At 43.6% G+C, this 23,004-nt stretch overlaps 4 protein-coding genes across 6 annotated transcripts in view; 2 read left to right on the forward strand and 2 right to left on the reverse strand.

Moving 5' to 3' along the window:
• The window catches only part of LOC106747981 (ecdysone-induced protein 74EF), a 251,112-nt gene extending 243,123 nt beyond the window's left edge, over positions 1-7,989 (reverse strand). Inside the window, exon 1 of the mRNA XM_014626092.1 lies at positions 7,524-7,989. The gene's annotated coding sequence lies outside the window, so the exon portion shown is untranslated. The remainder of the gene's footprint in view (positions 1-7,523) is intronic.
• The window catches only part of LOC106747995 (U7 snRNA-associated Sm-like protein LSm11), a 77,774-nt gene extending 64,997 nt beyond the window's left edge, over positions 1-12,777 (forward strand). Inside the window, exon 5 of the mRNA XM_014626123.1 lies at positions 12,444-12,777. Within this exon, the coding sequence (XP_014481609.1) occupies positions 12,444-12,550 (107 nt within the window). The 3' untranslated portion in view covers positions 12,551-12,777. The remainder of the gene's footprint in view (positions 1-12,443) is intronic.
• A 5,444-nt stretch (positions 12,778-18,221) lies between these two features.
• Positions 18,222-19,817, reverse strand: LOC106747701 (anaphase-promoting complex subunit 15-like). 2 transcript variants are annotated; one of them, XM_014625502.1, is made up of 3 exons: positions 19,562-19,817; positions 19,442-19,492; positions 18,222-18,611 (listed from the first exon to the last, which is right to left on the reverse strand). In XM_014625502.1, the coding sequence occupies exons 1-3, from the start codon at positions 19,685-19,687 to the stop codon at positions 18,387-18,389; spliced, it is 402 nt and encodes a 133-aa protein (XP_014480988.1). In that variant the 5' UTR covers positions 19,688-19,817; the 3' UTR covers positions 18,222-18,386. The 2 variants fall into 2 exon arrangements, with proteins under 2 accessions (XP_014480988.1, XP_014480979.1); XM_014625493.1 differs by having other exon boundaries at positions 19,433-19,492.
• Positions 19,818-22,075: 2,258 nt separating this feature from the next.
• Positions 22,076-23,004, forward strand: part of LOC106747849 (high affinity copper uptake protein 1) — a 14,269-nt gene continuing 13,340 nt past the window's right edge. For both annotated transcript variants that reach the window (XM_014625791.1, XM_014625799.1), the window contains exon 1: positions 22,076-22,292. The gene's annotated coding sequence lies outside the window, so the exon portion shown is untranslated. The remainder of the gene's footprint in view (positions 22,293-23,004) is intronic.

The following is a 23,004-nucleotide window of genomic DNA, read 5'->3' on the forward strand; positions in this document are numbered from 1 at the left end:
ATATATAACAATTTATATTTATATAACTCGTGTAATATTATAACTATTTGTAAAATATTATTAAAGGAATAACGTAGCACGCGTGCGCGTATCCAGGATTGATTAGTAATTACAAAACGTTCGGGATTATATTTGAATATTTTACCTTTGTGTAATCTTTCTGCTTTTTTTCCGTGAAAATATCAGCGACCGTTTTGCAAGGCACATATCGGTTTACTTTCCTCGCAGGACACTCGCGCCTCATTAGGCGCGAAAAGGTTAAGACCATCGTAGGAGGACGCGGGAAAGAATAGGATATCGAAAGGAGGTGGAGAACTTTGAATTTCCCCCGCGGCAACGACACCGGTCGGAACCTGCACTCTCTCGCGCTTGCATCGCGCGGTAAGAGAGCGTTCGTTCGCTCTTAATGTCCGTGCCTGGTGACCCGTGGTGCAAACTAAACCCACCGGAGAAAGTTGCCGGATACTTTCTCGTAGCTCCGCTTGCTCCTTGCACACCGACCGATGCAATCGCTTAAACGTCTCCACCCCCCCTCCCTCCGCGATCGGCCCCCGCGCATCGACCCGAGCATTCGCGAGCGATGCTTGCTAAGCACTTTCGATTAATTCGATTTGGACCGCTTCGAAGATAATTACATTCGATCTTCGTGATCCGACACTCTCGTGCGCGCGCGCGACTCGACGCGTGTCTGCAGTCTAATTGCTTTTGTATTGAAATGCACGGATAAAACGGCACACTCGAGCGAAGAAATCTTTCAAATTAGGAAAAAAAAAACCCTCGACGAGAAACTCGTGTCACACCGATGCGACACGTTAATTAAACCTTAATCCGCGAAGAGAAAAATATCAATCGCACGAGAAGACACAACAATTATCCGATAACGAAGCAACGATCAAAGTCGGACGGACGGAGGGAGATCGGTCGCTTCGGTCTCTCTCGTACGGTCGGGCGATTAGAAACGGAGTGCTCGCGTTTCGCGTGGTGCCAAACGGGCGCGCGCTCGTGGTCCAACGGGACGCTCGAGAATGGAGCGAGCGCTCGGGCAAAAAGGCCGATCCATTCTTGGCGCGTCCAGTTTCTCTCTCTCTCTCTCTCTCTAGAGTGCGAGGCATTCAGCTCTTCGCGAACCAGCGACTTGATTTACTCGTCCGAGGGAACGAACTCGCCCGCACTCGTAGCCGCTCTCGCGAAGGTAGGTAGGTAGGTAGGCAGATAGATACAGCCGGGAACCACCGAGCTCTATGTATAACCGTGCTATTATGCTCTCTCTCTCGCTCGCGCGCGCGCGAGCGCGAACGCAGGTTACACACCGGGCGGCTCACCCGTCGCAGGAAAATCTCGGAGCCCTCCTACGCTCGTTCGTTAACTATTCATGCTTCGCGCATAGCCCGCGGTCGACCGTGATGAATCGGAGGTTACGCAGCCCCCGGGGAAGAAAAAAGGGATCCAGCCCCGACATCGCGCGTTTAGCCGTAAGTCACCGCCGGTTCCGAACGCCGGACCGTCGTTTTCGCCCGGTGCAATATTAACTGGAAATCTCGACGAACGAAGATACGCCGCGGCTCTCTCTCTCTCTCTCTCTCTCTCGTATATCCTATATCTCGGTGAAAAACGTAATCTTACACGGCAAAGAACATTTTCCTTATTCACAATAATTGTACCCGCAAATACTCCACTGTTATATCAAATATTAATTCTTAGCTATACAAACTTAATGTTATACTTTTTATAAAAAAGTTATGATATCAAGAGCCAAGTGTGAATGATAAATCATTCATATTTCAGATTCCAATTACACAGTAAAAACACTTTGTACTTGTGTTGAAATCGGTCCCTGTTAAAATATTTAACATACTTGTGTGTTAATTTAACATACTATATTTATGTCATTTCAATATTTTATGTTGAGTCGATATTCAACATGTGTAAGTGTTAAAATAATACATTTTATATTTCAATGTCGATTAACATATTATGAATATTAATTTTGTGCTAATTTTTTTTACATAATATTTGTGTTACTTTCCAACATATCTATTTTGTGTTAAATTAACACAGAAATTTGTGTGTCTGAATGACGTGTGTCAAATTTCACAAAAAACTTTTCACTGTACAGTTTCCTCGGACTTACATTTTATGTTATTCGAGAGGTGAATTTATAAGAAGTATGTAGAAGGATTTCCTTTTATATCTCGGAATAAATGAAATTACTCACGGATATAATCTGAAATTTTCCTTGTTGAGTATTACGGTATTTTTCGAGTCGAGTTTTCAATCCTCTCTCAAAGAGTAATAACTTAGCAAAAAATAAAAATTGTGAAAAGAGGAGAAAATAAAAAAAAGGAAGATCATTAAAGCGACAAACGTGCGCGAATGGAAAAATCTTCGTGTTTATTTCCCACTCAAAAGTCCGAGAGGACAGCCTTCGCATACATCGCGTGCGCACACGTGACGCGAAATAATTTGCAGGGATACTCTGAGAAAACGCATGAAATTTCGTACCGAGAGCGTATAGAATACGATGCGTCGCGCATTCAAGGTTTAATAAGCGTCGCGCAGCGACGCGGATAAAAAAAAAGATGCTCGAGAAATCGAGATTTTCGAGGACGCGTCTTCGCGATGCAGCCGACCGTGACGTAGCTTTCGTGCAGTAAAGCCCGCGTGACGTCACTCATTCGATGACGTGTGGTCAACCGCGGTCAATGCACCAGGCCGGCGTTTCTTGCAGGGCACTATAATGCTCGGTTCACTGGCTCCGACGTCGTGTGCGTTCGTTCACGTACACGGACCGCGCGCCGCGTTGCACGTGCGCGCGTTACACCGCAAAATACCGGGTGTCCGTAAGGTTCGCTTTTTGCTCGCGGCGAGAAAACTCGCCGATTCGTGTGAGGATTTCGCGTTCCGACCGCGACTGTGATCGCGATGTCGCCGTGCCGTTGTGCCGCTCGTTAATTCGATCGTTAAAGCGGTACGAAAATATTCCCGTATATGCAGAATAAGTGCGACAATAAGACGCGAATTGTTAAAAATTGAACCAACGAAACTACTCGCATCTCCTGTTAGAAAATAATACCACACTGAGAAAAATGTCAATTAAAATATCAATTAAGAAATAACAAACGTATATATCCGATCATGTGCGATGTTCGATCAAGTCGTGTCTTTATGCGATGAAAATTGCAACGGATATACGAAAGGCGGCTAATTATCCCATTAAGTTTCCTCGGATATTTCATCGGATAAAGGTGTCCATGACTTGATCGGATAATAAAAATAACAATCAGATACATCGTTTAATCGGCTCAGTCGATAGAAATTTTTCTCAGTGCACGTGTACATCTCTTTCCCTTTTATTCCCGTGAAAATTCATCTGTGCTCCCTACAAAAATCTATCCGTATTTTCTTACACTAGAAATGATATAGAGAAAACTGTATAAATTACATGAGAGATACGACGCAGTGCATAAGTAATTTCCCCCTTTTCCCTTGAATCATTTTGACACGGCAAATTTTCGAAGACCACAAAGACAACGTTGATCCGTTCTCCGCTTAGAACCGGAGGATTAAATCGACAACGGAGGTGAAGTTTCTCGGCTTTTCTCGGTCAGGACGTTTCTTATCGGGAAAGCCCACCCACGGGCCATCGCCCGCACCTACACGAAGATGTAGGTGCAGGTCGACTAGTAGTAGGTGGCGCGAATCATCGGACAAGTAGAGAAACCGCCGACGTGGTCGGCCGCGTCTTGGTAATCGATGACAGTACGCGCACAGCCTCACACACATACACACACACACAGGCATAAACAAAGCACACATACGCGTAGATTGTTTATGCAAAAAGGAAGCGCGCGGTTGGATCGCGCGTATACTCTGTGGAACAGAACGCGCTCGCGTTAATTGGTAATTTTCTAAAATTGTGGCGTGCACACGCGAGAGGCTGCTTGTCCCGGCACGCGGAATAAATAGCTTCGTTACTGTTGCTAACGATTCCGCCACGTTGTAAAGATAAAGGCAGCCGTAGCGGCAGTTCGTAAATCAATGAAATGTTTCGTTTCGTTCTCCTGCGTTACTTAAGTGTAATAATGATTGTACGCGATCGGTGGAAACGGTTAGCGATAATGGCGCTAGCCGAGAGCGCGCTAATGCGAGCCCCCGCTAAATGCACCCGGCGAGTCTGTTGCGAGCAAAATACGGCGGGAACAGGAGAGCAGACACATTCGCGTCCGGAATTAAATGTCACGGTGACAAGTGAGAATTTCGGGAGAAAGTCCCCGATAAGAGTGACTCACCGCGCAAACTTCCACAAGTTTCACACGAATATTTCGTGTTCGCGCGCGACTCGTCGTGTATAATATACCGCTCCGGTAATCCTCGGCGAAGCCGAGGTTTCGTCACGACGCGAAAGGAACGCATTTTCCGTTCTCGCCGTGAAAAAAAAAACAAAATGGGTGCGCACGTATCTAGAAAGCATGTGTAACTCCGTTCATCGAGGCAGATGCAACTCCGTGTTGCGTAAGCCCGGCAAAAAGAAAGTATTACGGGGCATTAATCCGCAAGAATGCCCCCTCGCGAGAACATTGGTAATTTAATAGTAGCGCGTTTAAGCTACGTACACCGTGCACATGATAAGTGCATTGCTTCCAGAGCATCGGTTGTGACGTATCTCGTTGCTAAAAGAAACGTCCAGATACGTCCTACGTACACCCTTATTCGTCGTGTGTTACCCGGTGAAATGCGCTTCGGTTTACGGGATTAACGGATCGCTGGATAATCGGTTACGTAATTTAGGATATGGCAAAAAAACATCAGCAACTTTCATTAAAGGAGATTTGCGACCGAGCAACGATACAATCCGGCGTCGAACTGTCCAACTCGCGATAAGCGATAAGCGCGCTCACAAGTATAATGCGAATATGAAGGATCGACCGTAATAAAAATAAATCTCGTTTATATGGCGTTTCTTTTTTTTTTGAGATTATCAAGCCGAATGGTTCATTAGTATTCATTATGATGACTATCACTGCTTCTCTTGCGAGCCATCAATTTCTTTTTTTTCTTTTCTTTTTTTCGAAATGACCGCGGACTCGCGTGTCGAAAGTCGAAAATTGGAGAGGAAAGGAGAGAAAGAGAAATAGTGGGGAGGAGAGAGAGAGAGAGAGACCTGACTTCAACCGAGCGAGCCGTAGGTAGGCCGCGGCAGCGTGGACAAGCGAGTCGAGTTGAGAGGCGCGGACGGGCGGTCAGAGACCCCGCAGGGCCGGCGCAAACAGAGAGTACAGCATTACCCACTCGCTCGCTCTCTATCGCGAACCTGGACCCGACAATGCCGCGATAATCCTCCCTACGATCGCGCCGCCGCCTTTTATCCGGCAACGTGGAAAAATCTCGCACTCGCCCTCTTCCCTTTTTGCCGAGTCGATCTTTTTTTTCCCCCCCTCCACTTTTTTGCACACCTCCTCCTCCACCCCGCCCGCGCCACTTCTCTGTCATTCACTCTTTTCTTGCCTCTCGCTTCACCGACGGAACACTCCGCGAGCGCACGACGCAACGCCCCGTCGCGTTATTTTCTTCCGTTACCTTTCGTTAAAAAGCGCGCGCGCGAAAGAGAGAGAGAGAGAGAGAGAAAGAGAGGAAAAGCGGACGAGGCGAACGAAAAAGCAGCTATATACGACCGGGGCTCGTAACGTCGCCAAGGTGCGATAAGATGTTTAACGCGTCATTCTGCTCTTATCGCCGAATTTTTACGATCTCTCGCGACGCGCAACGACGTTTCATATACACATGCGTAATATATTTCTCTTTGCGAAAATTATCCGGACTTCTGCGGTGATAACGGTGTGTAGAACTTTCACTGACCGAAAAGCCGATCCGAAGAAAGTACCGAAAGTGCAATAGGCGAGAGCTTTGCCATCGTAATAATTAGCATACGTGTTAATTGTGCGATGGCCTGAATTTTCACGCGTTGGGAAAAGTCGCGTGCGAACGGCACGCGTGCAAAAGTGAAAAAGATAGAGAGAGAGAGAAAGAGAGAAAAGGGGAGGGAGGGGGGGGAGCACGAGAAAATCCGCGCGAGGAAACCTATAGCACAAGGACGAATTGCCTTTCGTGCTTTTTCGCGCGACGCGAAATGAGAGGTGAGGCGCGTATAGCTACGACCGCGAGAGACTTTCTCCGTGATACGCCGGCCGTAGTGCACGCGTGTCTTCGAAGTTATGATTTCCGCGGTGCTCCGTAAATACGCGGCGGCCGCCGCGACGGTCGTGCATTTAGAGCACTCAGCCGTGCGAGCTGGCGGCGACGGACTGGACGCGGAATCAACTTTAATTTCGGCTCCTCGACTTTCTCTCGCGCCGCGATAATTCACGGGGCCGCGTACGCTCGGATGATTCAAGCTTTACCGACACCGTTCTGCAAAGCGAAACACTGTAAATCACTGCGAATTGTAAAGAGAGTCTGCCGCGCGCGCATTCCCCGACGAAAAATAAGGTGTAAATCACGGTGAATAAAGCACGCCTCTCGAACGCATCTTAGATTCGTTTCGGACGCGACAAGTGGTACAACTTGATAACAAAAAAGACACAAAGACCACCGAGGAACACGTCGAAATAGGTGAGACATCGGGTTGACATAGATTCGACGCCATGAAACGGTCTATGTAAGTGTCGGTCCACAATAGGTATTTTAAGCCTTAAGAAATTGACCAGTTACAGTTAATTATTCTCTTCACATTCGACTGTGATTGGTCAATTTCTTAAGGCTTAAAATACCTATCATGGACCGATACTAATGCAAGTATAAAAATGTGTATTTTTAGGAGTCTTGAGCAATGTCTGCTTATCAGTCAGATATGTTATTCACTATGAACAATCAATTGACTCTGGGTCCATCCGATAAGACACCCCGTATGGAGGTATCAGAGACACAAAATATATCGGACAACCTGCGGGATGTTCGAGCGTCGGATGAGCACGAACAATCGCGGACGTGGTATCGCGAGGAGGAAATACGATCGAATTTATCGCGAGGAAACGTCACCAGGTACGAGCGAATCGTTCATGGCGAGGGGCGCGCCGGCGAAAAATCGGGTCGGCGTTTACTCTTTCCGCAACTTTCGACGAAAACTTTCGACGTCGCCGAGTCGGTCCTAGGTAGTGGGTCTTGTTGATTCGCCGGGTCAACGCTCCCTCTTCGCCCCGATTTCACCGTTTTCGCCAAAAAGCGCGACGACGACGACGCTTCCCGGCCCGCTTACGTTCTACGACGATTTTCGAAGAAACCGCGGAAATCGTAAGCAACAGCCGAAACCTAACACCGTCGTCCACCTCCTTCCACTCCCCTCCTTCACCCCGCAGAGGCCGCGATCCTCCACCTCCCTCGGTAACACTATCCACTAACCTCGCTGGCGCGGGAGAAAAAAGGAGATCGCGAGAAGCGTGGTCGGCGAATCGCGACGTCCCTATTCTCATTCGCGCACTTCCGTCATTATCGAAGGGAAAACACATGGTGGGGAACAATTCACTCACCGTTCGACGACGCGCCGGTGACATCTGGACGACGCTCCGCACCGGGTCCGTAGGCTCCGTCTGCGCGCACAGCAGCAGCAGCCGCGGGACGATCACTTGTCCTCTCCGAATCGCAATTCACTTCAAGTCACCACCTGACAAGCGCGCACTCACACACTCCCGTACCGTATATTTCCCCGCCGTCGCGGTGGAAACGCCGTATATCGCGTCCACCGGGCGGTGGAAAAAGGTCTGCCGCGTGCGACACGCGCCGATCGTCCCGAAGGGTCACGCGGAAGGTCGCGCGTAGGTTGACGGCACACACTGTGTCGGTGCACGCGCGCCACCGTCGGCCTGTGAATCCTGGTGGTTTTCGGTGTCGCGGTCCGCGCGGCTCTCGCCGGCACGTGGTCTCACACCGTTTTCGAGTCGCTCTCTCGGCCCTCGATCGAGGAGAGGAGTCCGCGCGCGCGTCTCGTATGTCTGTAATCGCGCGTCCGACTGAGCGGCCGAGTACTCCCGAAGTCGCCGGCTTCTCGCTGCTCGCGCCGCTCTTCCGTGCTCGCCTCGTCCTTGTCGCGCGCCCGTCAGCCAATCGCCGCTCTCCGTCGCGCGCCCGCGACGGAGCATGCGGCTCTCGTTCCTCATGGGCGTCGATCTTCGTCGCACCATCGCCGCTGGATCTGTTTCGCTCGCTCTCGTCTTTATTCCGCTCTTTCTCTCTCTCTCTCTCTCTCGCGCGCGCGAACGCTCTCGCTTCGTCTATCGTCTCCTTTTTCAGTTTCGCGCACGATAAAAGCCAACGAGCATTTAGAAATGCTTAATTTAATAGGCTATCGGTACTTTTACTCGGTCAATATCAAACGTCCCCACTTTTTTTCTTGGTCGTGTCTGCACGAACGAGGATGAGCAGTGAGAAGCCAGTATTCCTGGAACAATATAGTGCGATGCAAATAAATATAGGTGTACGCTGAGAGAAGTGCGGTGGTTATTTCAAGGCTATTGTTTACGAGAGATAGTTAACATTATTATCAAGTCAACTACCAAGGATTATAATTAGCTCTAACGTCAACGAGTCACATATCGCGTCAGCTGACAAAAAGAAACGACTTCCCATAGGGCTGTTATAAAATGTGTGTATCGCGAGCGGTGTACGGGGTCAGAATCAAGAGTTATTGTATCAAGTTAGATGTCACAGAGTCTAAAAGGAAAAACGTGAGAAACGAAAACGGCAGACGGTACATGTGGCGGCGGACACGTCGTCCGCATATATCGACACTAGCATTACAAGGTTAAAAATATTCAATACCGGAAGTATCGACAAAAACGTCTGATGGGAACGCGTAAAGTAGTGCGAACTGTGTTTAATATGCCATCAGATAGTTTCGTGTGTGTATGTGTGTGTGTATGTGAATTATTCCATAAGGTTCAGTCATTGAGAAACCCATTTAGTTGACTCAAATAAAATTCTTGTTTGGATATAAGCAAAGAAACAAATACTTTGATTGTGAGGATCAAAGTTTGATTCTCTGAAGTAAAGGTTCGATTCTCTGAAACGGAAATGAAAAAGGTTTGGTTCAGAGAACCAAATTTTGATTCTCACGACCGAAACACAACAAATAATTTTGCTATTGTAGCAAAACGTTGTTACGACATTGATAAAATTTAATTGGCACCAAATTATTTTGCTGTCTGTATATCTAAAAAAGCAATTAATGCTCTTAATAAATCTTTTTGCTGTCCAAGCAAATTTTCTGGCTGTTCTTATAGTAATTAACAATTTGTTGTGCCAACGAAATAGTAAAAATTTTCCCCGTGCATATCCAAACAAGAATTTTACTTGAGTTAATTAAATAAGTTTCTCAATGTTGATGCCGAATAGGAAGATTCTCCAAAAAATTAAATATATAAAGCACTATGCAAAAATATATGTGCATATAATAGACTATTCAAACACAAAGTTGCAATGCAAATATATAAAATGTCGGGCACGTGCCCTCCGCTGCCCCCCTTTCTAAATTCGTTACTGAGCGCTGCTCTCCCTCCCTCTACCATCCCGCCGTCCCTCTCTCGCGCTATCCGTGCCGCTCGCGTTTTTCCCTTTTCACTCACGCTGCCCGTCTACTTTTTCCTACTTTCTTCGCCGTGGGCTTACGTAACAGCCGGCAGCCTGTCTCATCGAAATCGGCAACATTGTTACACGTTGCTGGGACTAACTACTAGTTCCTCGTTCTGCTTTGAAGCCTTCCGCGCAGCTACTCCATCCGTTTTACGCACTTTTCGATCGTCTCGCGTGACCTCTCTCTCTCTCTCTCTCTCTCTCTTTCTCTCACTACGATACGTGCGGAATCGATCCTCGTGTACTCTCCATCTTTCTCTCTTTCTCCTCCGACACGCAGCATCCTCTTGTACTCTCTTGCCATACGAGAGATCGATTCTCCCGGTTCTTTTCTCATCCTTCGCTGCACACGCCTTCTTGCCCCTCCTTCCCTCGTCCTCCGATTCCCCGTCCCGCGCCCTCGGTCATCTGCCCTTCTCGGCTGGTCGTTCCGTTTCTTCCTCTCTCCACTCTTCCAACTTTCTTCCACCTTCCGCGATATCTTCTCACCGTAGCAATGGCATCGCGAGAGAGGACGACCTCACCTATCTTCTCCGCTGCTCCCTCCCCATTTCCCTCCTTACAACAGCACATCGTCTCTTTTTCGCCTGAATTCTCGTTTATCTTGCTCGATTCTAGCCCGAAGCTTTTCCCGTTTGTCTCGGTAATGTAATAATATTAACAATACTCTCCCTCTCCCTCCCTCTTTCCCCCTTCTCTCTCTCTCTCTCTCTCTCTCTCTCTCTCTCTCTCTTGTAGAACAAAATGTTGTATTCTCTCTGTAGTATATTATTTCTTGTAACGCAATCTCAATAATTTCGGCGACGTAATTTAATGATCGCGTTTAGTAATTTTTTTTTCTTAATAAGGACAATAAACAATCTCAAAATAGAAAGATTTGGAACATCGACTACGCTATATCGGAAAGTATCGCAAAAATATTTTAGTCACTTAATGTTAGCTTAAGATATTAGCGAGAACGATATCAATGAGACTAACTCTAGTTTTCACCTATGACTCCTATAAATATTAAATAATTCTATTAATTAACGTAGGAATTTTATAAGCGTACCTTTGGACAACGCGAGTTCTGTTCACTCTTTGACGCACGGCGACCGACCGACTTTTAATGATCGCGCCAGCAAAGTATATGAAACATAATTCAACTCTAGGTGTTTATGTAAATATATCAATAACATACGTTTAAACAGTGTGTCCTTACTGTTACACACGAAACAAAATAATTTTGCTGGCACAGCAAATTGTTAGTTACTATAGAAACAACAAAAAGATTTGTTACACGGAAAAAATAATTTTACTGTTGTAGCAAACCGTTGTGACAACGATAGATTAAACGATAGATTAAAAGATTTAGTTAGCATAACCAAATTATTTTGCCGTTTATATATCCAGTAAATAGCAATTAATATTCTTAACAAGTCGTTTCGTTGTCCAAATAAATCTTTTTGATGTTTCTATAATAACTAATAATTTGCTATACCAGCAAAATATTTTTCTTCATGTAGATATTGTACAAATATAATACATGAATAACACATATATAACATAACACCGCATTAAATTAATAATATTGGATCAATTACGTTATGATATTTTAATTTGCCGCAAATTTTTCTTGCATATCGTCAGTAACTTTAGTACGATTAACTGCGCGGATTTTGCCTCTCTTATATCATTGTCTTCAGTGTTGAAAATAGAAAATAGCATTTAAAAACGCATTTCCGTATCACGGCGCCAAAGCTATCGTATCCTTCCCTTTTCTACCGAAAACTAAAACAGTCCTTTCTCTGCAGCACAAAATTAAATAATATATTATATATCTTCGCTATTTTCAAAGAGATGCAACGTTATATATTTCATATTTCAATGTCTATTTGTGGAATCGCACAAAGAGCTCACCGAAGTGAAGCCTATGCGAAATTATTTACAGGAAATAAAATAAGATCCTGCGATAAAATAAGATCCTAAAGAAAACCACTTCCTTTTCAATCCGTCGAGGTTCAAGATTTATTCGTGTCTCGACATCTTCGTAATGGCGAGATCGTTTCAGCTTTCGACGAAGAGTATCGCCAGGTGCACCGAATGCACTTCTATTACTGAACACCCTGTATACGCTTCTTACGAGATATCACTCAGAGCTTAATAGACGCAGTCTCAGCCTCTCGGCTTCGGTCGCGGCAGTCTTCCCTTGCTCTCTCGCCTCTTCATGCGAGCATCGTCTCGCTGCTGCCGCCGCGCGAGAGCCACCAGGATTTATTATCTCTTACGTCGCGCAGCGTCTTTTGAGGCAGGTTAGGGCGCTTAACTCAGCATTAGCAGCCGAGAGGCCTGCCCCCCTCCCGAGGCCGACGTAACCGCCGTTCCGCGAGAGAAAGAGAGAGAAATCAGTGCGGCCGGCGTGGCGATTGATTTCTACGCGGCGCAGTAAATCAACCCGATCGAACTTCAATCCGTGAGCGCTCGCACTCGTGAGGCTCGAAAGTGCGTTCGAATCGAATTTCATTTTTAGCTTACGTGGAAATTACCCGACACACATCGAATAAATAAATATCCAGCCCACATTTATTAAGATATAGATGTTTATTATCTTTTTGTAACGCTAATATAAAATGAAATCTTTTCAAAAATGTGTCCGTCATTAAAATATAAAATTTACGAAATAAAACGTTGACAGAACAAATATACTTTAGATAATAATAGAAGATGATTGCCGTCATTTTGAACTATTAGAGAGCATATAATTGAACACGAATAATAATTAAATTGCCAGTATGAGATGTAATTTTCATTCTTTAAGTCATAACTTCGGTTTTCCGGTACAGAAACTCGTTGGAGACCCGTAAGGATGAGAGCACGCGCGAATGCGATGAAGGGTATCGCCCGAAGACCTTGGATAAGAGATCGGATCAACCTGCATGTGGGTCAGTAGGTCAAGTCGATATTAGCGCAGATAGTATACAATACTATATAAATCGCACAGTGAGACTATCGAACTCCCTAGCGCATGTCGAGCAGAGTTCGCATTCGTAGCAAAATTTCCGATCAGATAAGATCGTTCGGAGACGAGATAATCGATCGACCTCGGACGACAAGCAAACATTACAAACACTTAGATAAGTCTTCCGATAAATTAACTACTACCCTGTTACTACTGAAAAGGAGAATGCAGAATTTCTGGAATTATCCTAGTTAAAATTTCAATTCTACATAACCCTCCAAATTCTACTGAATTTGAAAAATCAATAGAGAATCTTAAAGTATAACACTGTGCAGGCTACTATTCTATCTTTGATATTCCATTTCTACAAATAATTTTTTATTGCCGTTTTCTCTAAAAAAAAATTGCTTAAGAGTCATTTGATATTCAACTATCTTAAAATTATACTTGCATTCAATCTTTATTCTTAATTTCAACATTGCATTTTAGTTATGTAACTTACGTCATTCCTAACAGAATATGTGAGATAATTAAATAATAAATGACTGATAGAGATAAGTAATAAGGATTTATAAATACATGTATGAGAAAATAAAATAAATAAACTTTTTTTATTCATGATCTTTTTTAATAAATCCTGTAAACAGAAATGAAAATAAAACGTTAGCAGAATTCTAGGTGGGACTTGCTGCTCAAAGAATATTAATAAATACAATTTCAATGTTTAAATTTTAATACATATACAAATCAGCACTTACATTCAATTCTATATAAGGTCGGTATTTGTATTTACAAATATTATGATATTTGATTGAAACGTAATTAATTGCACATGTTATATGAGAAGCTATACATGATGTATCCATGGACAGTTATATCTGCTTAAATCAATATTTCCTATTGTGTGAAATAGATACATATTAACAAATAATAGGAGACTCAGAAATGAAAGAAACTATAATTACTTGATGACGAATTATAAATGTCGACCTAAATTTCGACTCGAAATATCTCCTTATTCTCAGTAAGTTCGTCAAATGAGTCTTTAAGGTCGGAAACACTATGTATAATAAGTGATTTCACGCACCTCGAAATATCTAATATATTATTGCCTACGTTTAAGCGTTTCGCGTGTTTCATCTTTCGTCTTAGCTTTCTGATTCAGCATCCTGCTCCTGACTCCTTCGTTGTAGAGTACCGGGCACTCACTCGTTATCACCGGGCACTGACATTTACGTAGATACGATACGATCGGAAAAATTCGTTTTAATTAATACCGATAACGACGAGAGATTATTTGAATACGTCAAAAGTCAAGGAAAGTTTTAATCAATCGAAAAGAATTGTAACTAATGCTACTATAATATACATACTCCACGTCGCGCATGAGCTCAGAACAGGAAAAAAGATTAGCTGCAGTAACTAGAATTAGATTAACTTGTTATAAAATTGTAGACTGTATAGATAGCGTAAGCAATTTTAATTGCTACAGTAGCATTCTCTTTTGCTACTGCAGCAAGACTTTTTTATTGTAGTAATTAAACTTGCTTATGCTGCTAAAAAAAATTAAAATTGCTTATACTGATAAAGTTTTAAGTATCTATATGTTGCAATAAATTTAGCTATTAAAGCTAACCTTTTTTCATGTAAAAATAGCAAAATAATGACTTCATCTTCTCTTATCAATCTTTAACCGTTGTTGCCCAACATTGAACAGCCGAGTGATCATAATAACCTGCACTAACCAAATATTCTATATCTTCGAAGCGATCGAACAAGGAAAAAATATCTTGCCGGCACAGCAAAGTCAGTTGTCAGATATTATGGACAGCGAAAAAGATTTGTTTGAACATGTTATTAGCCTTTGGAATATTGAATCGGACTCTCGTAGATATCACGTTAATTAATATGGATATCTTCGAATTACAAACCAGTCGTAGCAACCAAAAGTGAGAATATACACTCAGAGAAAGAATTAGCCATAGGAGCTAAAATAAGGACAGTTAATGCTGTACTACCGCAGTTAAATTTATCAACTGTCCGAATTAAGACGCTAGCGAATATAATTGTACCTTGCAGCAAATACATTTTACCTTTAATAGCTAATGTCGTAATGTATTATCGCAGCTATTAAACTTAATTACATTAACAACGATATTAGCTGTTCCTATTTTAGCTGCCACAGATAGATTTTAGCTCTTATAGCTAATTCTTTCTCTGAATGCGGGATTAGAAAGCCAGGATGGAGGCCGCAAAATATCAGAAACAGTGATAAATCATTTAATTACCAGATATGTCATACAAATTATTTATTATACAGGCTACTAATTTTAATAGATATTCGACAAACTGAGAATAACGAAATATCTGGCTCGAGATTGACAATTATAACACAGTAATTATTTAATAAATAATCATGACTTTATAACTTTATAAATATCTAATTATTCATCAGCTTCTATTTATTTCATACAAATATAAATAAATTTATTTAATCCAAATGGTCTATGAATATGAATTTGCAATTAACTATATTAGTAATTCAAAATGGAAAACAATTTACAATTATACGGAAAAAAAGTTTGGTTAAATTTATTAGATAGTGAACAACCTAACCAAACACGTGTTTCCTTCAATCAAAATGCGTTTAGTTTGTTCACTGTCTGGTAAATTCAACCAAATTTTTTTCCATGTAGTTATAAATAGTTTTCAATATTCGATTATAAACACAATTAATTGCAAACATTTTTTCTGTGTACGAATACTGGCCTTAAAATTTAATTTATGTCTCGTAAAGACTGATTTATGTGTCTAATAATATTCCTCGAATTGTAAGTTCCACCTTGAATCTGCCAACACTTTCTTTTCACTCCTGTTTAACTTTGTTAAAAAGTTAAATTTAAATAACTTTTAAGTTATACAGTATTATTAAACACACATTTGATATCTGTATCTTTACAATTCCTTCCTCCTCACTCCTTTTAAATCTACAAATCTTATCCAGATTTCTAACGGCGATAATAAAATAAAAAAAGTGGATAAATAAAGTTTGTTTTACTTTCTTATTAAAGTTTTATTAATCCCAGCAGAGTATTCTAAGAATATAAATCGTTGTGTGCATTTGATATGAAACGTTGCGGCGTTGTTTCCCGTTGGAACGAAGGCTGAGGCATTGAGAGATTAGAAGAAAGAAAGATGCGCAAAGAAACGCACTCGGGAATGATAAAGATCATAATCTATCGGCGAATCGCGGATGAATCACGAGGCGATCGAGTAATCCACGCGGACGATTCCGTCCGCCTAAACGCTAAGATTTATGGATCTAATATGACCGGTATTAATTCATAAATCCAGACGGTATTACCATCCGCGAAACCCGCGATTCATAAATCCCGAGATTTATGTGCGCGTTGCCGAGCGCGGAAACGTTTGCACTTTGTGCGTGCATATGACTGTCTTTGGAAACATAATATCAGCCGAGGCAAATTACAGAACTCTAGACCTTTTACGCAGCAAAGAGAAAAAAAAAAGAGTCAAGATACTCCGCCTTCCTGTTGGACATAAATCTGCTTTAGTATAACACGAACAGATATTTCAATAAGCGGATAGGAAGGCGTTAAATAATAATGTGGCGGCACGGTGTTTCGTTTCGGAAAAAAACACGCTAGAATCCACGCACAGTCGATTACTAGATCTCCGATTCCAAGATTACGGTGGGTTTTAACGGCGCTACAATTTTTTCTTCTTTCAATGAAAGATACAGAAGCCGATAACGAACACCGAGTGAATCGCACGACGACCGAATTTGACCGCGAGCTGAATTCGCGAGGAAACGCGTATCGTTGCGACGCGATCACGCTGGATTATCTGAATTACCGGCGCGAGACTTTATCGCGCGTTGGCACGAGCACACCGAACAACTAGTAAGTAGATCGATATCGCGGCCGCTTTAATGATTCAATACGCGAACGAACGAGACGAGGCGGATCGATGATGCGCCCGGGGATCGCGATCCCACGAAATCCCGACAACGCGCGGCCAACCGATTTCTGCATTTTTCCTCTCGCGAAAGTCCGCGGCGACGATCTCCGCCCGACGAGGAGGAGGAGGACGTTGTTGCTAGAGGAGGAGGAGGAAGAGGTGGTGATGGTGGTGGAGGAGGAGGCACACGGGTTCGCTTTTGCCTGAGCGTACCCGTTCGTTCACCCTAGCGGGGGCACCAACCTGGCTTTACTTCAGTTACACGCCCGGAGAGTCGGCGCACTGTATATATAAAGGTATGTATATACAATACATTCCCGCGTACATACATGCTATGTATAAAGCCGCACGAACATAAAAATACGTATGTGCAAAAATATAGTTACCAAGCGCGCCCGGAAATTCGTGGCTGAAAGTGGAAAAAGTCGGCGAAAAACCGAGTGACGAAAGTGCTCGTCTGTGCTTTTTATCCGGGGTCGTGCTTTTTCAACGACGAGAGTTTAAAGACCGGCTTTATAGAGCGCACCTAAATACCGTGCCGGTACCTCCGCGGGGATTTCGCGACGACGGTACGCGACGACTCGCCACTCTTTTGTCTAACGTCGGCGATCGCGCGGATTACGCGAGTACCAACACCATCATCGTGCGCGGAGAGACTAACACACGGACGACTCTTTAAGCACAGCTCGGCCGATTGGCCGTAAACTTCAAGCCCCTGTGTATTCAAAAAAAAAAAAAAAAAGGGAAAAAAGAACAACCATAAGGCCACGCGGGAAGAAAAAAAAACTTACGAGCGCTCTCTCGTTGCTCCGCTCTTTTTTTTTCCTTTTTTTTTCAAGGATTCTTCCACCACGGTGTCTCCACGCGCGAGTGTTTCCGGACACCCTGTATAAAGATATATAATACATTCTCGCGTGTACTTACACCTAGTAGAGGTGGGTACACGGGGAGCGTACTGAGAGTGTCCCGGTCGAGCACGACGCGGTTCCACGGCCCTTCGCGAGAGCGAGAGAAAGAGCGAGAGAAAGAGCAAGGCGGGGTACCGACTCCGCCGGTCCGTTCCAAAGAAACTGGAGAGAAAGAGGGAGTGAGGGGGAGGGGGAGAGATAGAAAGAGAGAGAGAGAGAGGAGAACACAGAAAGAAGAGAAGAGAAAGAAAGACAGGAGATCGCGAAGGAAAGGGAAAAGGACGGCCGGCGGGCCCTTTTGTTCGAGTGCTCTGGACAGAGCGCGGCAAGTCGCTCTTCTCCTCGAAAGAGGCCCTCGACGTACGTAGGAATGAAGACATTACTGTCCGCGGTACCACTCTGTCGACTGTTTCCAGCCTGGACGAGAGGAGGCTTCCGCGGCTTCGCGCCCCGAAGTGGCGGTGCGACGGACTCTGCCGCAACAACGTCGAATTCGCTGCTCGAGCGATTTCCAGCGTCACGGATGGAATTTGCACCGCTTAGCTCGACATCAGCTTAGCCGATCGCACGTCGCCGGGTTCTTGACCCAAGTCAGCCTAAGCACCGGCGAGCGGACGGTCGATTTCAAAATGCTGACCGTTCGCTGAACGACGGAGTCGCGAGGAAGACGAACTTTTGCGGAGTAAGGACGATCGGAGATAAATACGGTGCTCCGCGGCATGTCGGTGAGGAATAATCAGAAATACAAAAATAGATATTTATTAATTTGATACGCTGTATGATATAATCGCGATACAGATAATAATTTTTAAATTTCAACGAGCCTACACGAAATATTGTGACTAAGGCATATTACTATGATTATACGTGATTTAGAAATAAATATGTTTGACCACATGGAAAATTATTCAGTAAATTGTACAAACGTAGGACGTAGATTATGGATAGCGAGTTATATTCGTCGCATTGACCATCCTGATGGACACGGGAGGGCTCACCAAATCAGTCGGGCTGGATCTCTGCGGATGATGGGTGTAACTGACTTCCATGTCGATCTCGTCAAGCTCCTCTTCTTCTTCCTCGTGGGTGTCCGACTCATCCTCCTCTTCGCCTTCGCCTTCTTCCTCCTCTTCCTCCTCTTCGTCCTCCTCCGATCCTCGATACTGAATTTTTTATACGCGCCAATAAAGTCGGTGTGTTAATTAACATATATTATTCCTCCGAAATATCTGCGATTTACGATAAGTCGCGATTCAAGTGTTTTAAAATATTACAAAATATTTAAAATATAACAAATAATTACGACGATAATCCGCGACTGTGCGTTTCGAATGTGTTGAAACATACCGACGGTGGTGTTCGCAGCTCGACTGACGATAAGAGATGCGAATACGCTATGTGGACTACGTGCACGTTCAAGTCACGCGATGGCGCGATTCGTCAGGATGTATATCATAGGCGTGACATATCTAGACCGAGCGTTTGCCTTTATTTGAGAATTAGGGGTCGAGGCGCGAGCATGTAGAGCAAGAGAGAACGCAAGGGACGCGAAACAGAGTGGATCCTTTTCTATATGCGCCTAGACTCTCACTCCTTAACGCTCGGTCTAGATATATTATTATATGTCTAAGATGTAAACTTTGTATTTATACACACATATTTCATAAGAAAAGAAAATATTTTCGGTCAAGGTTATTAGAAGTAAAAGAACAAGTACAAACAAATAACAATTCCAGACGAAACATCCGTTAACGACGAATTCGCACAAAATACTTAAGGAGGTTCCAGCGTTTGATCAAATATAAGATAAACCTGTAATATATATATATATATATATATATATATATATATATATATATATATATTATAGCTGAAGAAACTAAATATATAGCCTTCAGCGTTGAAACCTCCTTAAACACAACGCGTTTACTTCCTTTCCTTAAACGGTCGCGTTAGTTAGGTTAAGAAAATTATGTTGACTCACGTCACTCACTGTTTTCCCGATCGGAATGTTGTCGTAGCCCTGCACCCGCACGTGTTCCGCCTGAAAGAAGACGCAGGAAAAATATGACGGAAATGAGACACGCTTTAATCGCGCTTTAGTCGTACTTACCCACGCGTGATGGTCCGCCTCGAGCGCGGTGACTTCGCTTTCGTCGTCGCACGGACGATCCGCGTTGAACCACAACGGATCCGTCGCTCGTGGTCGCAAATCAGGCCACAACGGCCTAATGGCCATAACAAATGTGATAACGTGAACGTATGAGTGAGAAAAACACGACCACGATGTCACCGTTTTGACACTTCGGAGTATAACAGCTGAGTGTCACTTATGTGAGCACCACGTGCTCGCACGAATGAGATAGACGAGTTTGAGAGCGAGTAAAAGAGTGAGACGGTGCAACCTAAAATATAGATGCTGAGTGTGGTCCGTTTAACGTCGCAAATGCTCCGAGCGCCGTATAGACCAATCATGTGCTTTCGGTAAACGCTTCGAAGTATTTGTAGCGATCGTGGACCTTACCTCTATAGACAGTGATGGAAAGTGATGGAAAGTTGGGTAGATTAGATGCACATACGCGAAGAAAAAGTGAGGGTTTCAATAACGTACGCGTATATTATATACACATTAGAGAGCAAAATCATCGATGTTTACTCAGTGAGGATATGTCATACGACGACTGTCTGTTGGTTGTGCCGATTGGCTGTCGGATAGGGAATCTCTAGAGTCCCTAAGATTTTCTCTAGATGTAATACCATCCTCAGCGAACATCGATGTTTCTCAAACATATGTGAACTTTAGGTGAGATGCGGCATACAGACAAATGATGAGGTTATAGGGTTAAATATGGATAAGTCTATTAAGACACATATTTTAATTCCCTAAAAATATATATTTATATAATAGAGCAGTAAAATGCGCGGCACTTCATTTTACTCGTCCTACGTACTACCACCTTAAGACCGAAATCGTCACGCATGCGTATATAGCCTATTTAATTTTCCGTCACTGGTCTATAGTAAAAAGATATTGGCGCAATACTGCTGCCATCTCTAGGTGGAGATATATAATAACCTTTGAATCTGAGGGTAATGGGAAACGCTGATATTGCCGACAAATGTCGGTTAATTTTGACGATTAATTAACGCGATATTTTCTTCTGATTAAAAAAAAAATTGATTTAATAATTAACAACTTAATTATTAAAATATAAAACTTAATTATTAATATTCCTGCAAAATTACATATATATTTTCTTGCAAAATTAGATTTAGCTGGGAAAATGTCTCAAAAAAAGTTTGCTATTGCAGCAATTAAAATTGTTTACGCTGCTGAAGTTTTAGAGTCCATATATACAATTAACTTAGCTACTGCAACTGATCTTTTTTTCGTGCAATCTCGACGGTTCGTATCGCGAGAAGTCTACTTTCGGCAACTGCCTGATGATATTTTACCGTACAAATGCACGAAACCTACTTTCAATATTCTCGACAAAAACTCGCAAGCAAGACTCATCGTTAGCAAGCCAAAATCGCAGAAATACAGGACGACTTTCTGAATACATCTTGGCGCGCCATGATCCATCGGTAACTGAAGTGAAACGGTTAAGAATCTCGAAGTGTTCCGATACGAGCGATATTTCATGCGACAGCCTATCTAAGTAGAACATAAAGTGACGATGATATCGAAATGACATCAACATAACATGAAAATGAAGAGAAAGTTGACTATAAAAGTACATTTTTCGATTATTTTCTCATCATTTAAACGCCATTTTCGCGTCATCATCACTTCTTGTTCTACCTAGGTAACCGTCATTCCGCGAGTTTAGCCATTTTTTGCAACTTTACAACGATTGCCTGTCATAGACTTCGAGACTTAATCGCGACACTGTCGGACAACGTATCATATGTGAACCCTTCAGTCGGTCGAAAACATAACGTTTAGCAAATTGAATCTCGAGTCGCCATTACATGTACCCGGCAGTTTACCGGACACTACACAATCAAATCATGAGACACTCACCTTTGACGGCTGCTCGGCGATGCTTTACCGTCACACACGTGCGAAACTTATTTTCGGCACTCCTGACGAAAACTTGCGCGCGAGACTCACGTTGTTGGGTTAAAATCGCGAATATACGGAACAGATATTCGAACCCGCACCCGAACACGTCGCGACCTGTTCCGTAACTGACTGAACGTTGCAATGATTGAGATTCTCGAAATCCGAAAATCGAAATGCAGCGAGTGCGACTCCTCCAATCACAACGACTCGTTCCTCGTTACAAAGGAGAGCGATTCAAGCCGTGGAAAATATTCGAAATATTGCCGATATTTCAAATACTACTGATTTTGCCACGACAAGCACTCTCTCGGTGCGTATTCGGTGAGGTATTTGCTTTCAAATTGCGTGTAATTACCTGATATGCTGATAAAAGCACAGCTCTTTGAAAATACTATCATTAGTTGCGTGTATGTACAGTGCGGAACGTAGAAATAACGCTGCAGTGTTGAATATTGAAAATAAGCACACCACCAACTCCGATCGCTACCGCCATCAAGCGGCCGCACAAGCAAGCCGTTGCCTTCTTATGTCATATGTTCATCGGATCGTTGTGCGAACGGGCCGAGTCGGTTCTTCGTCACTCGTGCTGCTCCATGAGGTGGCTGGCTGCGTGAAAGTCGCGCAGTGTATCGTCGAACCTGTGAGAGTTCGTTGCGCGAGTTTGCCCGGACGACGAGGAGCGCAGCAGTCCGCCCCCGTTCCACCGTTGTCGCCCGTTCGTGCGCTTTTTCGCTGCTAATTATCGCACGACGTGACATAACCTCGTTCGCAAAAGGTAAGCGACTTCTGGCACCATCCTGCACCGTCTAACCCCGCGCTACGTCAATTCTCCGTTTCGTTTGCGCGATTTTTGTCGCGGGCTCATTTCGCGCAGCCTTGAGGAAACCTCTCCGCGGCTCGTATGCCCGTCGAACGAATCTCCCTGTCGCAGATTAATCAACGAGAGCGAGAATAATCAACCATATTGACAGTCGCCTTACTCATCTGCGACCTCGCATTGTTATCTTCCCCGACTTTCACGCGTTTTTTTTTAACGAGTCCCTTTCTCCTCTTCTTTTAACGCGGGGCTCTACGGAGAAAGTTCACGGACTCTGATCTTATAAATCTACTCGTAAGACACTTTTTTTTTATTAATTCACTAATTTTCGTAATCTAAGGTCTTTTTCTTTTTCGCTGAACTAGCCGCACTAACTTGTTCCAGAATTCTCTTCTCTTCCTTCTCCCACCAAGTTGTAACTATGTATATCTACCTCTTTTTAAGTTCCATAAGTGTGCGTTAATTCAGCGAGGAATAACACACCTCTAGTTTAATCGTAGAAAAAACATTTGTTATTGGTTGCATTGTTTGGATTTTTGAGTCATGATCACTGAGATTTCGCTTATACTTGGACCGCCTTGTGGAACGTGTGCGATTTGTCTATAATTAAAGGATCGATTAACACCAATCGTGACTTAACCGAACTCTCTCTCCCCCCCCCCCCCCCCCC

This window comes from Dinoponera quadriceps, unplaced genomic scaffold (assembly GCF_001313825.1).
Source record: "Dinoponera quadriceps isolate SergipeBrazil2010 unplaced genomic scaffold, ASM131382v1 scaffold163, whole genome shotgun sequence".
Classification (NCBI taxonomy): Eukaryota; Metazoa; Arthropoda; class Insecta; order Hymenoptera; family Formicidae; genus Dinoponera; species Dinoponera quadriceps.